The 18,211-nt window shown below is 33.2% G+C and overlaps 1 protein-coding gene across 1 annotated transcript; it reads left to right on the top strand.

The window, feature by feature from the left end:
* The first annotated feature begins 3,617 nt into the window (after positions 1-3,617).
* On the top strand, positions 3,618-11,324 carry LOC127719069 (melatonin receptor type 1B-A-like). Its single transcript, XM_052225116.1, has 2 exons — positions 3,618-3,746; positions 9,837-11,324. Exon 2 carries the CDS (start codon positions 10,118-10,120, stop codon positions 11,276-11,278), a length of 1,161 nt encoding a protein of 386 aa, XP_052081076.1. The 5' UTR covers positions 3,618-3,746; positions 9,837-10,117; the 3' UTR covers positions 11,279-11,324.
* Positions 11,325-18,211: the final 6,887 nt, after the last annotated feature.

Genomic DNA, 18,211 nt, shown 5'->3' with positions numbered 1-18,211 from the left:
GAATACCATTATAACATTAACGGTACCAATTTTACTGCAGCAGTTCAGATTCGCATTCCGACAATTAATGTCTCCTCGGAGATGATCAATGCAAAAATATTTGAAAGTCCTAAATCTAATACAAACATTAAGCGCTATTAAAACCAAAAACGACAAAAAGCAGAGTTATGCAAAAAGTAAAATAACAAAAATACCGAACTCAAAGGAAAATTCAAAATAGGAAAGTTCCTTATCAAATGGCAAAATCAAAAGTTCAAACACACGAAACGGATGGAAAACAACTGTCTTATTCCTGACTTGGTACATGCATTTCATTATGTAGAAAATGGTGGATTAAACCTGGTTTTATAGCTAGCTGAACCTCTCACTTGTATGACAGTCGCATAAAATTCTATTATATTGACAACAATACAAACAGACACAATAGGTAAAAATGTTAAATATAGGGGTGCAGTAGTCAATATTGTGTTATAATCTTAATCACTATAAAAACAAACATATATGTCAACAAAGAAATACAAAATGGTATATAGACAAAGCACAATCTTACAGGAACATCTCGAACCTATTTTATCAAATAGTCCGTTTCTATGTATGTTGGCGTTTGATTTTATTGCAGTTCAGTGTTTCTGTTGTTTCGTTGTTTTCCTCTTATAGATGATGTGCTTCCCTCGGTTTTAGTTTGTTTTCGCTTAATCGGTTATTGACTATTGAACAGCAGTATACTACTGTTGCCTTTATTTAGAAAGTTCTTTTATTTAATTTTCGAATATATTGATGGTGTCTTGTCACTTTATGATCCACATTTCAGTGAGTGATTGCATCTCGCATATCTCAGGGTAGTTTGGATTAGGTCTTCAACCGGAAACTAGAAAGTCTGCTTCATGTCTTCATCTTTTCCTCGATATTGACGCAGATGTACCACTACTAACTACAACTTATGACAATTGTGATGGTTTAAATTTTCCAGTTGTCAACATCCTATTTCTCAGCATAACTACACTCTGTCCATCGTATGCCATTTAAATAACTGAATTGATACGTTACGCTCGTGCATATTCACACTATCCGGATTTCATTGACAGGGGTGTACTGCTTAAACAAAAACTGGTCGAAAAAGTAACGAGGATGAAAGACCTGAAATTGACACTTCATTAATGTACGATCATCAACATGATTTGGTTGGCCGATGCGAGATGTGTTTGTCTCAACTCACAAGCGACAGGTGTTTGCCGTCTTATTCCTTCACATACCAGAATAGTCGTCTGATCTATAAATCTAACGATGGTGTCTATTTCCCTATTATGATTGATTGATTGATTGATTGGTGTATAAAGCCACTTTCAACACTATTGTGCTATTTCGTGGCGGTCATTTTTATTGGTGGAGGAAGCCGGAGTGCTCGGAGTGAACCACCGACCTTCGGTAGGAAAACTGATCATCCTAGTCGATTAAGATTGGAGTCCAATGCACCTGCCACGTGCGGGATGCGAACTCTCAACCTCAGTGTTGACTGGCTAGTGATACAGTAGTTCGTCTACTTCGGCCACCGAGGCCCTCTCCCTATTATGACATTTTGACTGAGTGTGGGTTAAGATGTTTGTTAGTGCATGCAATCCTTGTTGACGCACCTGGTCTCGCACCTTTTTGAGTTGATGCAATTCCTTCAGGAGTTGGTTTTTTTATTATAATTGGTAATGTCTTAATGTATCTATGAGATTTGAACAGCAGCAAACAACTGTTTCCTCAAATGTATATCCGTCATCATCTACGTCTGAACCTTGATCTGTCAATCCTGACCAATATGCAATGCTTCTGGTGGGTAAAAGAAACTTGTATAGTGATTAAGAAGATAACCCGAATAAATATTAAAGCAAGTGATAATGAGTATGAAAAGGAAATAAAGAAAAAAAAAGAAATTATTAAACAAATCTTTGTAACCTTCAGGGATATTTTACCTACTTTATCGTCATTGCCTTTGATTTTATATAACAAAACATCCTTTTTGGGGAAGGTTCTTGTCCACTACTAATTAAAAAGCCTGAAATTGGATTTTCGTTGGAGTTTTTTTTTAATGTAAGAGGTACAAAAGCATTATGCAAATATGCAAGACAGAAACTATACATTTTCATTCTGTTTTCTGAAATAATAATGTCCAATATACCTCAGGAAAATGCTATTTTGGTAACAACGATACTAGATCTTTGTATGTAGTGTCGTTCAATTGGTTTGTTTTACATTTGCTTGCAAGCTATAACATGAATAAGGTTACCTTCTTATTGTGTTTAGCTACATGTAAGTTTCCTGTGCTTTTCAAGTTCCTAAACTTTCTTATAACGATTAGTCCAAAATAAGAAATAAGGTAGGACAATAAATATGTTTTTGAAGCCTCCTATGAAACCCATATGTTACTGTTTATCTATAACAGATTTTTTCATCCTTACGAACAGTAGCTTCGTAAATTGGTTTTAGTTCTTAGGGAAATTGAACTTGCAGTACTATTATTTGTAGGTCCCGTTTGGTTACATAGCTACTCAAGTATTTATACATCTGTTACTTTCAAATATTTGGTCCAAGCGTTCCTGGTGAAGGTTCACCCAGGAAAAGCACTTCGGACGCATCAAACTTAATAAGCGTTATTTTTTTATTTATTGGTTTAAATCCTAATACAAAGTTAAAGATGTTAAGTTAGTTTATTGTAACAGCAAATGAGCAATAAAGACATTGTTACATGAACGTTAAAAGAACATGAAAGGAAATCTTAATTGATCAACATAATGACCTGTTCTAAATAATTCTTGTTCTTATGAAGGCCTCATAGAAGAATAGCCTTATAGCAAAATGTGAAACCCTCTTTAAAAAAAGAATTATTATTATCATTATTATACAATAAATGAAGATTCTCCTGATAACAAAATCAAATTGATTCTATCAATTTTTGTTTGAATGAAAGAAGATTCTATGATGACATATTCTAGATTATTCTACTTATTTCTTGTACAATGAATGACGTATACAAAATCATTCTACTGAATTCTTGTACAATGAATGACGTATGCAAAATTATTCTATTAACTTGTACACAACGAATGGCGATTCTATAATGTTATATTCAAAATAATTCTCTGAAATTCATGTACAATGAATGAAAACTCTATAATGACATATTCAAAACAATTCTATTAAAATTCTATAAGATGAAATGACGATTCTATAATGAAATATTCAAAATAACTCTATTAAGGTCTTGTATAATGATTGAACAGTTTGTAATGATATATTCAAAATAGTTCTCTGAAATTCTTGTTCAATGAATGTAGATTCTATAATAATATATTCAAAATATTTCCATTAAATTCTTATACAACAAAAAAACATGGAATGATGACATTTTCTTTTTAAAATGATTCTAATAAATTCGTGCACAATGAATGAAGATTCTTAAATCAATATAAATGTAAAGGTTGTCATCTGAGAACCACCTATACATGGGAGTTCTTTTGTACTAGTATTATATTGAACCAAGACAATCATTCTTTTACCTGTTGTAAGGTATATTGCAAATTATTAGTTGAAAGTCAATGTTTCATCGATTTTGTCATTTTCAAACAGAGAAAATGATTTACGATGATGTGTTTTTATGCTTCATTTAGTAAAGAGGATAGATGACTATCGAATGGTATGGAATAGACAGTTAATGGTATTTATAATTCTCAGAAAAAAATAAATTCAGGAATAGTGTAAAGGTAAGAGAATCACTTTTATTATTAAACGAAAATTGTTTTGTTTATTTTAAATTTCACTTTTATGACAAATGTCTTGATGTTTATACGCATGTTAAACTGGATTTAGCTTACAACATTTTTTCCAGAACCATTGACAATGCGGTATGCTGTTGTTTTGGTTTTTTGTCGACCTCTTTTCGGAGCAGTCGCGTATTGCTAGTTGATATGGCTGTGTACTGTCCTTTCTAAATTATAACATTTTGTGATGATATGAAGGAATGGTTGATTGATTTTCCATTCCGCAAAACAACAAAGTCCAATGTTGAGAACGGAAAATAGAACTAGACTACGTAGTGTGTACAAAAAAGGGCATGGTTGGTTGAAGGGATGAATAAAGGCAACAGTAGTATACCGCTGTTCAATAGTCATAATTCGATTAAGCAAAAACAAATTCGAGTAACAAACTAAAACCGAGAGAAACACATCAACTATGAGAGGAAAACAACGAAACAACAAAAACACTGAACTTCAACAAAAGCAAACGCCAACATACATAGAAATGGACTGTCTGATAACAACTGCAATATTCCTGACTTGGGACAGGACATTTAAAGAAAAAAATGGTGGGTTGAACCTGGTTTTATATCTAGCCAAATCTCCCGCTAATATGACAATGTTCAAAATACCGCTAAAATGACAACACTACGTGACATGAAACAAACAAACAAACAAACAAACAAACAAACGCAAGAACACTCAAACACTAAAAGTGAAACTATTTATCACTACTGAACAAAGATATTATGTTGATCATCGAACGTGAATATATTTCTTAATTAAGATGCTGTAATATGAAAATTACAGTAGTGCTGGTTAGGTAGAACAATATTCCTAAAGAAGAGAGGGTATGTCATATGTGTTCGAATGCTATTGGTAATGAATGCAATTACTTATTTCAATGTAATTCTATCTTAGTAAAAATATCAGAAAAAAACACAAGCCAGAGTAATATGAAAGGATTACTAGTATAGTGCAATAAAAAGGTACTAAAAATGTATCTTTATTTGTTTCAAAGTATTTTAGAGCTGTTTTATTTCTTTCTATGATCTGATGTGACTGTATTTTATATATGTTTACCTCTTCTTTCACATGTGTACGAGACAGTGTTTTAGTTAAAGCATTTTATCATTATTAACATTTTCTCTAATTTTCATGCTATTTGCACATTTCTTGATCAGCGTGAGAAAACTTTGTTCTCAACATTCAATTATGACGTCAAATATTCTTGATTTCTACTGAATTTCCTATTGTAACGTCAAAAAAAAAGACGACCATGCCTGATGACGTCACATATAAAGAACACGACTTTCTGCAAATCTATGAAAAGGAAGGATATACTTTGTTAAGATATCGTATAAAAATCATTAGAGAAACATATTCCACCACTATATCTCGTGTATTACGGCATTTTACCATTCTCAACAGTTAAATTTTAAATATTCAAAAAGCTCAACAAGCAATAGAAAATATCGTTATTTAATGTAAGTAGTTCCTTTCAATATTGATTTAAGCAGACAAACTTAACATTGAAAATTGCTAATTGATTCAAAGTCAATGGACCATGTCCGAGGGGCAGGGCCTCAAAATAGTTGTCAAACTGATATGTACTGATAGTAATGCAACTTCATACAAAATATCATTGATCTATAACAAGTAGATCCTACCAAACTAACTTAAGCAGAAACATTAACAATGAAAATTGCTAGTTAATTCAAAGTCACTGGACCATATCCTAGGGGGACAGGGCCTCAAAACAGTCTTCTAACTGATGTACTGATAGTAATGCAACTTCATACAAAATATCATTGATTTATCACAAGTAGATCCTATCAAACTAACTTTAGCAGAAATCTTAACATCGAAAATTGCTTACTAATTCAAAGTCACTGGACTGTGTCCTTGGGGGCAAGGCCTCAAAATAGTCATCAAACTGATATGTACTGATAGTAATGCAACTTTCTGTTGAATATCAATGATCAATCACAAGTAGTTCCTATCAAACTAACTTAAGCAGAAAACGTAACTATTGTTGACGCCGTCGCCAGAACCGTCGCCAGAGCCGTCGCCAGAAAAGCCACCCCTATATCTCGCTTTCCGCGACTTTCGTCGCAGGCGAGACAAAAACAATCAATTGTTTGCCATTATCACTTTAAACACCAAACAATAAAAGATAAAAAGATATGACTTAAACCAACAAAGCACATTGCATTCTTAGATATAATGTATATTGCTGTATTGTCATATGAACTATAACATGCATAATAACAGCGTAGTAAAGATGTCACGCTATGATGTAATGGTGTTTATCTTACCTCTAATACATTTTTAAGAATATGATTGGTTAAAAGCGACCGCGTGGAGACCATGTATATTTCATATGAGGTTAGTATTAGTTTATTTCAGTACATGGTTAGAAGTGGTGTTACGTCCCTTTGTAAAAACAACACGGCGTTAAGGAAAAATCTGAAAGGTTTCAACAGACGAAGAAATTGATGATGAACGATTGAAATAAATGCAGAAAACATATTAAAAGCTAACAAGTTGTTATTGCTGGCATTTGTTTTTGTATAGACGAATGGAAATAGTTCTTGATATTGAAGACTTCATCACTTTGATAGGCCACTAGTCTAATAGCCACATAGTGTGCTAGTGACCTAATACGGTAGATATGGGGTTAGTAAATTTCATATATGGAATTGATTGACCCCATATATATCGTATTAGGTCAATAGCACACTATCTAACTAATAATGGTGTAGTGGTGAATGGTGTATGCCATTGTCGCATCAACACACCAAGAAAAAAAAACCAAAAGGCATCAAGATGCCAACATCCATTTTTTAACAACAATAAACAGGTGACATTTCTTAGATAGAGTGTATATTAAGATTGCTTGACACATTGAATTCTTAGATATGATGTTTGTTGATGTATTTTCATATGAACTGTAATAACTTCGTAGTACTGATGTCACGCTATCTTATATAAAAAATGCTTTATTCCTTTTTAATGAATCGATGTGATATTTGATTCCTAGACCATTATTCTTAATAGTGATCGATCCCTATAGTGATATTGTATGCACTGATTGTAAAAAGAATAAAGACACTGCATTGATTTTCCATAATTGTCATTTCTTTTTTAGACATTATTGTCAGGCTTTGCTAAAAGAATACAAGAAAAATCTGTTTTATAATTCTTTTGTTACCGTACAGGGATATTGCCAGACAATTTATTGCAGTTTTTATAAGATATCTGTGTCTGCTATTTTCGTTTCTAAGGCGTCATTTTTAGATTTTGAGTTTGTTTGTGTACATGCACCTGTCATTCTGTGATTAGTTTTTCCCAGTTTTAAACCAGTAAAGCGATATAAACGCTTTGTAGAATCGTTATCGCTAATATGGAAATCGTGTATTCTAGTCTAGTAAAGATATTGTTAAAGCAATTTTACTTCTGTTCCCATCATAACATAGATAATTATGTGAATAAAACATTTTTTTTCAAGTCAAAGTTGACTTTCATCACCTACCTTGGGTACACCAAAGGACAACATAATGCCAGGAAAATCAAACGAATAATGTCTAACGTTTGATTTTGTCAGTTTTTATTGTATGAAGTATAACGTTTGGTTTTGTCAGTTGTTATGGTATGATGTATAACGTTTGATTTTGTCAGTGTTGGTATGAAGTATAACGTTTGGTTTTGTCAGTTGTTATGGTATGATGTATAACGTTTGATTTTGTTAGTTGTTAGGGTATGAAGTATAACGTTTAATTTTGTCAGTTGTTATGGTGTGAAGTCTAACGTTTGATTTTGTCAGTTGTTATGGTATGAAGTCTAACGTTTGATTTTGTCAGTTGTTATGGTATGAAGTATAACGTTTGATTTTGTCAGTTTTTGATATAAAGTATAACGTTTGATTTTGTCAGTTGTTATGGTGTGAAGTCTAACGTTTGATTTTGTCAGTTGTTATGGTATGAAGTCTAACGTTTGATTTTGTCAGTTGTTATGGTATGAAGTCTAACGTTTGATTTTGTCAGTTGTTATGGTATGAAGTATAACGTTTGATTTTGTCAGTTTTTGATATAAAGTATAACGTTTGATTTTGTCAGTTGTTATGGTGTGAAGTCTAACGTTTGATTTTGTGAGTTGTTATGGTATGAAGTATAACGTTTAATTTTGTCAGTTGTTATGGTGTGAAGTCTAACGTTTGATTTTGGCAGTTGTTATGGTATGAAGTCTAACGTTTGATTTTGTCAGTTGTTATGGTATGATGTATAACGTTTGATTTTGTTAGTTATTATGAAATGAAGTATAACGTTTGATTGTGTCAGTTGTTATTATAGTATGAAGTATAACGTTTGGTTTTGTCAGTTGTTATGGTGTGAAGTCTAACGTTTGATTTTGTCAGTTGTTATGGTATGAATGTCTAACGTTTGATTTTGTCAGTTGTTATGGTATCAAGTATATCGGTTGATTTTGTCAGTTGTTATGGTATGAATGTCTAACGTTTGATTTTGTCAGTTGTTATGGTATCAAGTATAACGTTTGATTTTGTCAGTTGTTATGGTATGAAGTATAACGTTTGAATTTGTCAGTTGTTATGGTATGAAGTCTAAATGTTTGATTTTGTCAGTTGTTATGGTGTGAAGTCTAACGTTTGATTTTGTCAGTTGTTATGGTATGAATGTCTAACGTTTGATTTTGTCAGTTGTTATGGTATGAAGTATAACGTTTGATTTTGTCAGTTGTTATGGTATGAATGTCTAACGTTTGATTTTGTCAGTTGTTATGGTGTGAAGTCTAACGTTTGATTTTGTCAGTTGTTATGGTATGAATGTCTAACGTTTGATTTTGTCAGTTGTTATGGTATGAAGTATAACGTTTGATTTTGTCAGTTTTGGTATGAAGTATAACGTTTGATTTTGTCAGTTGTTATGGTGTGAAGTCTAACGTTTGATTTTGTCAGTTGCTATGGTATGATGTATAACGTTTGATTTTGTTAGTTATTATGAAATGAAGTATAACGTTTGATTGTGTCAGTTATTATAGTATGAAGTATAACGTTTGGTTTTGTCAGTTGTTATGGTGTGAAGTCTTACGTTTGATTTTTGTCAGTTGTTATGGTATGAATGTCTAACGTTTGATTTTGTCAGTTGTTATGGTATCAAGTATAACGTTTGATTTTGTCAGTTGTTATGGTATGAATGTCTAACGTTTGATTTTGTCAGTTGTTATGGTATCAAGTATAACGTTTGATTTTGTCAGTTGTTATGGTATGAAGTCTTACGTTTGATTTTGTGAGTTATTATGGACTTTTCCCTTTTAAATTTACCTTGGAGTTCGGTATTAGTGTTAAACCTTTATTATACTGTTTTACCCTCAACCAATCTTATCATGTAGCTTATTATACTGCTTGAGTGTTTCTTTGATGATACACAATGTCATGTTTCTTTTCCATCATAATGTTGTAAAATGTGCTGATATTATATTTTCCTAGGCAATTTACTTGGTGATGAGATGATATGTTTTTATAACGACTGAATGGTGCATGATTAACACTAGGTGCACATTCAAGGGAAAAACAATTAAGAAGATAATTAAATAGGTTCAGTACGTAGGGTCAACCGATATATCGAGCAGAAAACCTGAAAACTCATTGGAAATATAGGGAGTAGTAGTAATTTTTTTTTAGAAAATGGACTCCCAAAGAGTCATTTATTGACCCCTAAATTTTTTTTTTTGTAAGGATTATTTTTCGGGTCGCACTATTCCAGTACCGGACATTTGATTTAGGTTTCTTTAACGCAAAGACGCATATGCAAACGCATGATTCCCATACAAGGATTATTATATATCTATATCTAAGCAGATGCCTAGCTGAGGGGTCAAATTTAACCATTTCAAAATACGTGTTTTTGGTATTCGTTTTTAATCTTTATTTATAACACAAGACATAACGTCAATGTTTGTGTTTCATTTATTTATATTGTTTTGAAAATTGTAACAATATTGATAATCAATAATATTATAATATCCTTATTATTTCAGCTGAATGGTATAACAGGATGTTTGTCGACCTATAAATGCAATAAATTCGGAATGCAATGAACTACAAAAAGTATCTTTTAACCAATTTTCAATGTACGTCCATACATTGTTTGCTGATTGTATGAACCAGATGCAATGAAGGAACATTTCGACTGAAATGAAAGGAAGAGATAGAAAATGATTACAACACATATCCAGAAAGATAACAGATTAATTTTTTTATAAAAGTATCTTGTCTGAGCGACAGCGAGTTCCACAGCGGTTTTTGCTCTCTCATTGGAATGAATAATTCAGCTTGTGAACATTTAATTTCTAAACCGGACTACACAATTGCAGCATTTGCCATATTATTTGCAATCTTAACAATAGTGTGCAATCTTATGCTGGTAGTCGTAATACAAAGCACAAAACGTCTTCATACATGCACAAATGCTTTTGTGACATCACTTGCACTTAGTGACTTTATCCATGGGTGTTTCAAAATGCCATTTGTTGCTGTAGCAAATCTGTTTGCGAACTGGGTTCCAGATTCATCGTTGTGTCATGTGCTAGCATATTTTATGACAACAGGAAGAATATCGGCGACATTATCTCTTACTATGCTGTCTGTTGACAGATGTATTGCAATTTATAAACCTGTTCAATACTCCAGCCTTATAACGTCTTATTCTACCGGAATTGTAATTCTTTGCTTATGGATAATTAGTTGTCTGATTGCGTGTATTCCGTTTATTGAACACATTAGTTATCATTTTGACGCTCAGGAATCCTTATGCATGTTTTCCGGGTTGTCATGGACAATTCATGTGCTGACTCTCACGATCATGTCAACGCTTATTCCTACTTTGGTGATCATTATTGCCCTATGCATCATAGTGAGAGAAGCTAGATTTCGGCATCGTATTTTCGCAGTAGCAACCGTACCAATAGTTCTGTCGAATGTCCAGCCTAAAAATCCACTCAAAACTTTGCGTGCAATGAGATCGCTATTTTTTATTGCTTTTGCATATCTGATTTTTTGCATACCGGAAGCAATTTGGTTTGTGGTCAAAGTAAATATGACTGACTGCTTGTCGTCTAAATTAGTAAATTTCAAGACGATTTGGTCAATGCTATGTTGTTTTATGACGCCAGTAATAATTGCAATATTTAACAAGAGTTATCATAAACGATTACGACACCTTATATGCCGGAAATGCTGTAGAAACAACAGTAAGAAAGTTTCGGATTTTTCTGTCTCAACGGGCCTACATTCTATTCTAGAAGCATCTTATACAATCAGTCATTTCCGTCCGATTCCGAAAAATATAATCCTGTTAGCTAGCAAATCCTCGCGGGTACATTTGAGAAACTCTGTTCATGCCAATCCTACTGCTCAATCACGGACTCTTTTTGAAAAGCCTATGCTTCTAAAAGCGATGTCATCACCAGAATGTGGATGATAAAAGCATCTCTTTTTATAATGTGTCCTTGTCTATTTCATTAATAAAAAATAACGATAACAAGGTATATATTTTTATGTCATTTGATTAAAAATCGAAATTTCAATACACATGCCACTTCTTAAAGTAAACAATAAATAAGATATTGATTTTGGGTAATGAATGTATCCGATAAGAATAGATCATGTCACACTAATAATCTGCGGTGCTGCTGCTGCCTCTCTCTCTCTCTCTCTCTCTCTCTCTCTCTCTCTCTCTCTCTCTCTCTCTCTCTCTCTCTCTCTCTCTCTCTCTTTAAATGAACAATGTACATGATATCGATGTAATAACTCTATTTGAATCAACGAATTAATTTTTTGATTTTCAGATTAATTGTTGAAATGCTCATCTGTTTCAGAAACATTGGTACCTATAATGTTATTGAAAGAATACTGTAATAAAACTTTAAGGTTTGACACACTTTAAAAATGTACACGTTAAAACACTACAAAAATATACCTGTTATTACACTATTTTTTTTCCGCACGATCTATGTTGAATACAATAGAAATATATGGAAATACAATTAAATGTTACTTAAATTTTTAAACCATATGAATTAATGAAACTGCGAATCGAAGAAAAGATTATAGGACTATAAAAAATGGCACTGGTGAAAATTGACGAAAAACACTTAGTTTAAATCAGAAAGCCACGTACGAGAAGACCGTGTTATTTGTTGAGGGGGCTAGTGTTTTGATAAAAAAAACTAACACTTCCACAATAAATCCAACAGGCAGTGCTTAGAATATGATACAATTTACAGCAGATCTGAATATTACTTTATTCGACAATATTGATATTCCCCGTTGTCACATTTTAAACGTGGATTTGCATTGCTGTTGATGCATGCACAGCAGGAGACGATTACCCTGGCTCCGTGTGGACTTCTTCGGATTCCCTCTGTTCTTTCCTTTTATCTCGATTTATGATATTTGAACATCAGTCAACTACTGTTGCCTCAATTTATCTACTATAATAACTATAGTTTTAAAATGGAGAAAAGTATTGATATTGTCACCCAATCAAATAGATCAAAATAGATTCAATGTGGTCTTAGAATTTAAGAATATTAAAAATGGTATAATTTCATGACATATTCGGTGTCAAATAATATAATGCTGTTTTCATATCAAGTGGTTCTAAGAAATTACAGAATCAATATATGTAAACGCCACATGATGGGGCAGAGGATATGTTACTGCTGACGAATTGGAAGTTGAAAATTGGAAAATTGAAATTATCACGTTTGTCATGGATTCTACTGTTCCTCTAATTTTAAGACGACGGAAACACAGGTAGTTAAAACACAACTAAAAATAACCTAAAGAGTCAATAAAGTTCACTCAGAACCTAAAATTACCCTATAGAGTCAATAAAGTTCACTCAGAACCTAATAATACTATATAGAGTCAATGAAGTTCACTCCGAACCTAATAATACTATATATAGTCCATAAAGTTCACTCAGAATCTAATAATACTATAGAGGGTCTATAAAGTTCACTCAAAACCTAAAAATACTATATACAGTCATTAAAGTCTACTCAGAACTGAATAATACCATATTGAGTCAATAAAGTCCCCCAAGAAGCTTGATAATACCATATAAAATCAATAAAGTCCCCTCAGAACCAAATAATTCCCTATTCAGTCAATAAAATCAAATCAGAACCAAATGATGTCCTATAGAATCAACAAAGTCCACTTAAAACCAAAAAAAAAACTATATTGTCAACGAAGTCCACTCAGAACTAAATAGTACCATATATGGTAAACAAGTCCACTCAGAACCAAATCAGAAAAGTTTGAAGATATCCTCCTATCTATGATTCATGGTTAGTTTATTTTATGTATGGACTAACACGAGCAACACAATGGGTGCCTCATCTGGAACAGATCTGCTTACCCTTCTGGAGAGCACCTGAAATGACCCCCGATTTTGGTTGGTTTCGTGTTGCTCAGTCTTTAGTTTTCTATGTTGCGTTTTGTAAACTGTTGTTTGTCTTTTGGTCGTTTTATCGTTTTTTTGCCATGGCGTTGTAAGTTTGTTTTTGACTATTGAATTTGAATATCCCTTTGGTATCTTCCGCCACTCTTTTGCTACTGTTTCTAGGGAAGAAGGAATACAGCTCAAATGGGGTTGTCACTGCCAACTCACAATTGCGAATCATAATATCACTGAAAACAATTGCATATCTAAACGTTACTTCAAAATAACATTTGCACAATAAAACGTCACCGCCACCTTACAACGGTACACAAAAAATGTCACTGCCAACTGACAATTGAACATCAAAATGCCAATGCCAACTATCAATTGAACATCAAAATGTCACTGCCAACTGACAATTGAACATCAAAATGTCACTGCCAACTGACAATTGAACATCAAAATGTACCTTCCAACTAACAATTGAACATCAAAATGTCACTGCCAACTGACAATTGAACATCAAAATGTCACTGCCAACTGACAATTGAACATCAAAATGTAACTTCCAACTAACAATTAAACATCGAAATGTCACTGCCAACTAACAATTGAACATCAAAATGTCACCGCCAACTAACAATTGAACATCAAAATGTCACTGCCAACTAACAATTGAATATCAAAATATCACTGCCAACTGACAATTGAACATCAAAATGTCTCTACCAACTAACAATTACACATCAAAATGTCACTGCCAACTAACAATTGAACATCATTATGGCACTGCCAACTAACGATTGCACATTGATTTGTCACCGCCACCTAACAATTGCACATTAAAATGTCACTGCCAAGTGATGAATGTACATCAAAATGACACTGCCATCTAACAATTGTACACAAATGTGTCACTGCCAGCTGAAAATTGAACATTAACATGTCACTGCCAATTAACGATTGCACATTAATTTGTCACCGCAACTTAACAATTGCATATCAAAATGTCACTGCCAGCTTACGATCCCTAATCAAAATGTCACTGACACCAAACGATTGCACTTAAAAATGTCACTGCCAGGTATCAATTGTACATAAAAATGACACTGCCATCTAACAATTGTACATAAATATGTCACTGCCAACTGACAATTGAACATCAAAATGTCACTGCAAACTAACGATTGCACAGTAATTTGTCACCGCCACCTAACAATTGTACACAAATATGTCACTGCCAACTAACAATTGAACATAAAATATCCCTAACAGCAAACGATTGCACATTAAAATGTCACTGCCAAGTAACGATTTCGCATCAAAATGACAATGCCATCTTAAAATTGCACATCAAAATTACACTGATATGTAACAATTACAAATCACAACGTCACTGCCATCTAACTATTGCAAATCACAACATCACTGACAGCAAACGATTGCACATGGAAATAACACTGCCAACTAACAATTTCACACCTCAAAATGTTACTGCCAACTTATAACTGCAAATCACAATGTCACTGACAACAATCGAATTCACATCAAAATATCAATACCAACTTATTATTACGTATCAAAATGTCGTTGACAACAATCGATTGCACATCAAAATATCACTGCCAACTTACGATTGCACATCAAAATGTCACTGCCAACTTACGATTGCACATCACAATATCAATGCCAACTTATTATTACGTATCAAAATGTCATTGACAACAATCGATTGCACATCAAAATATCACTGCAAACGTATAATTGCAAATCACAATGTCACTGCAAACGTATAATTGCAAATCACAATGTCACTGCAAACTTATAATTGCAAATCACAATGTCACTGCAAACTTATAATTGCAAATCACAATGTCACTGACAACAAACGATTGCACATCAAAATGTCACTGCAAACTAACAATTACAAATCAATATGTCACTGCGAACTAACAATTGCACATCACAATGTCGCCACCATCTAACAATTAAACATCAAAATGTCACTACCAACTAGCAATTTCAAATCACAATGTCACTGAAAAAAAAACGATCGCCCATTACATTGTCACTGCCAACTAACAATTGCATATTACAATGTCACTGAAAACAAACGATTGCATATCAGAATGTCACTGCCAATTAATAATTCAACATCAAAATGTCAGACAACAAACGATTGCACATCAAAATGTCACTACAAACTAATGACGTCACATCGGAATGTCACTGCCATCTTATGATTGCACATCGAAATGTCACTGCCAACTTACGATTGCACATCAAAATGTCACTGCCAACTTACGATTGCACATCAAAATGTCACTGCCAACCAACAATTTCACATATTAATGTGACTGACAACTAACAATACACATCACAATGTGACTGCCAACTAACGATTACACATCGAAATGTAACTGACAAGAAACGATTGCACATCAAAATATGACTGCCGACTAACGATTACACATCGAAATGTCACTGACAACAACAATTGCACATCATAGTGTGACTGTCAACCAACAATTACACATCACCATGTCACTAACAACAATCGATTGCTCATCAAAATTAACATAATGCTTATTTAAATTATGTTGTTTTAAAAGGGGTTATTGTGCTTTTTATGTGATTTTTATAAGATATTTCTACCAACTTACAATTAAACACCAAAGTTCACTGCCAACATATAATTGCGAATCACAATGTCACTGCCAACTTATAATTACAAATCACAATGTCACTGACAACAATCGATTGCACATCAAAATGCAACTGCAAACTTATAATTGAAAATCACAATGTCATTAACAACAAACGATTGCACATCAAAATGTCACTGCCAACTAACAATTACAAATCAATATGTCACTGCGAACTAACAATTGCACATCACAATGTTGCGACCACCTAACAATTAAACACCAAAATGTCACTGCCAACTAACAATTTCAAATCACAATGTCACTAAAAACAAACGATCGCACATTACATTGTCACTGCCAACTAACAATTGCATATTACAATGTCACTGAAAACAAACGATTGCATATCAGAATGTCACTGCCAATTAATAATTCAACATCAAAATGTCAGACAACAAACGATTGCACATCAAAATGTCACTACAAACTAATGACGTCACATCGGAATGTCACTGCCATCTTATGATTGCACATCGAAATGTCACTGCCAACTTACGATTGCACATCAAAATGTCACTGCCAACTTACGATTGCACATCAAAATGTCACTGCAAACCAACAATTACACATCATAATGTGACTGTCAACTAACAATACACATTAAAATGTGACTGCCAACTAACGATTACACATCGAAATATCACTGCCAACCAACAAATGCACATCATAATGTGACTGCCGACTAACAATTACACATCATAATGTCACTAACAACAATCGATTGCCCATCAAAATTAACATAATGCTTATTCATACCATGTTGTTTTAAAAGGGGTAATTGTGCTTTGTATGCGAAAGATATTTCTACATACAACTAACAATTGAACACCAAAATGGCACTGCCAACTAACTATTGCACATCAAAATGGCACAGAGACCAATCGATTGCACATCAAAATGTCACTGTCATCTAACGATTACACATCATAATGTGACTGCCAAATAACAATTACACATCATAATGTGACTGCCAACTAGCAATGCACTACAATGTCACTAACAACAATCGATTGCTCATCAAAATTGACATAATGCTTATTTATAACATGTTGTTTTTAAAGGGGTTATTGTGCTTTTATGTGAAAGATATTTATATCTTCTATAAATACTTCTAAATGAATATCAATATAGGTTTTTACAACCACTATGTCAATGCCACTGTTCATGGATGTTTCGTCCCCAAGAATACCATTCGCTCAGTTGACAGCACTCCTGTGTTGATAGGAAATATCATTAAAACTGTCATTTTCAGTAAATATACTCTTTATAAATGTGAAATTATTCGAACGTCTTAGGATTTTCCAACCAAGGTATAAATGATACTAGCTAGATTTGGCATAATGTTTTGTATTTGGTGGTGTGCAGTGCTCTGGAACTTCGTATTTGATTTGACCTTCCAACTGTTTTTGTTCGAGCGCCACACAGATGAGTCTTATGTGGACAAAACAGGCGTCTGTCGTACAACATTATAAATTAGGGCAACAGTAGTTTACCGATGTTCAAATGTTTACGCCTGGTATCTTTATTTAGTTTAACAACTTATTCTGAATACAGGTCATCTACGATACAGAATTTTTAGTACGAACAACCAAATTATGATGGCTTCCGTAATTTTTTTACTTCAACTTTACCATTAAAACTCTTGGTTCAATAGCTTCTATAAAGCAAACACCTTTTTGTATAAAGTTAATCAGGAAACGAAAGCCTTGGAATATTGTATCAACTGTGAGATATGTTATGTTATCAGTATACTGAAAAAAGTTACAATAAGAAGCTTTTGATCGAGTGAACAAAGCGAACAAGTTCATAAAGCATCGTATTGTGTCGATATGATATGATATCAATGTCACACCAGCTATCATAACACATTTTCTTCGTTTTAAATGGAAGAGCATTAAAACCAAACATTCCTAAACGTTTTGCAAATACGAGCAAAAGCCGTCTATTCCTTTGATTGAAAACAACATCGTGTTTCGAATGACAACTATTACCTCCCAATTATTCCTGGACCTATCCAGATCGCAAACCTTCTCATTGATTGTTTGAAGTAATACGATGTATCTCAATGTTCTATCCGTAAGGGAATTTAAGAGTTTTCCTCTTTAAACATATTTTTGAATTGTCGCTGCTATTCAAGCTTAGAATAGATTTTTTATATTTACGAAAAAGTTAATTAAGAAAACAGTGTTTGAACTCTTTGGATTTTATCGTTCTATAGTGACTTTTCAAGAATAAATTTTATTCTGTGCATGAT

This window comes from Mytilus californianus, unplaced genomic scaffold (assembly GCF_021869535.1).
Source record: "Mytilus californianus isolate M0D057914Y unplaced genomic scaffold, xbMytCali1.0.p SCAF_10, whole genome shotgun sequence".
Taxonomy (NCBI): Eukaryota; Metazoa; Mollusca; class Bivalvia; order Mytilida; family Mytilidae; genus Mytilus; species Mytilus californianus.
This window is presented reverse-complemented; position numbering and strand designations above follow the sequence as displayed.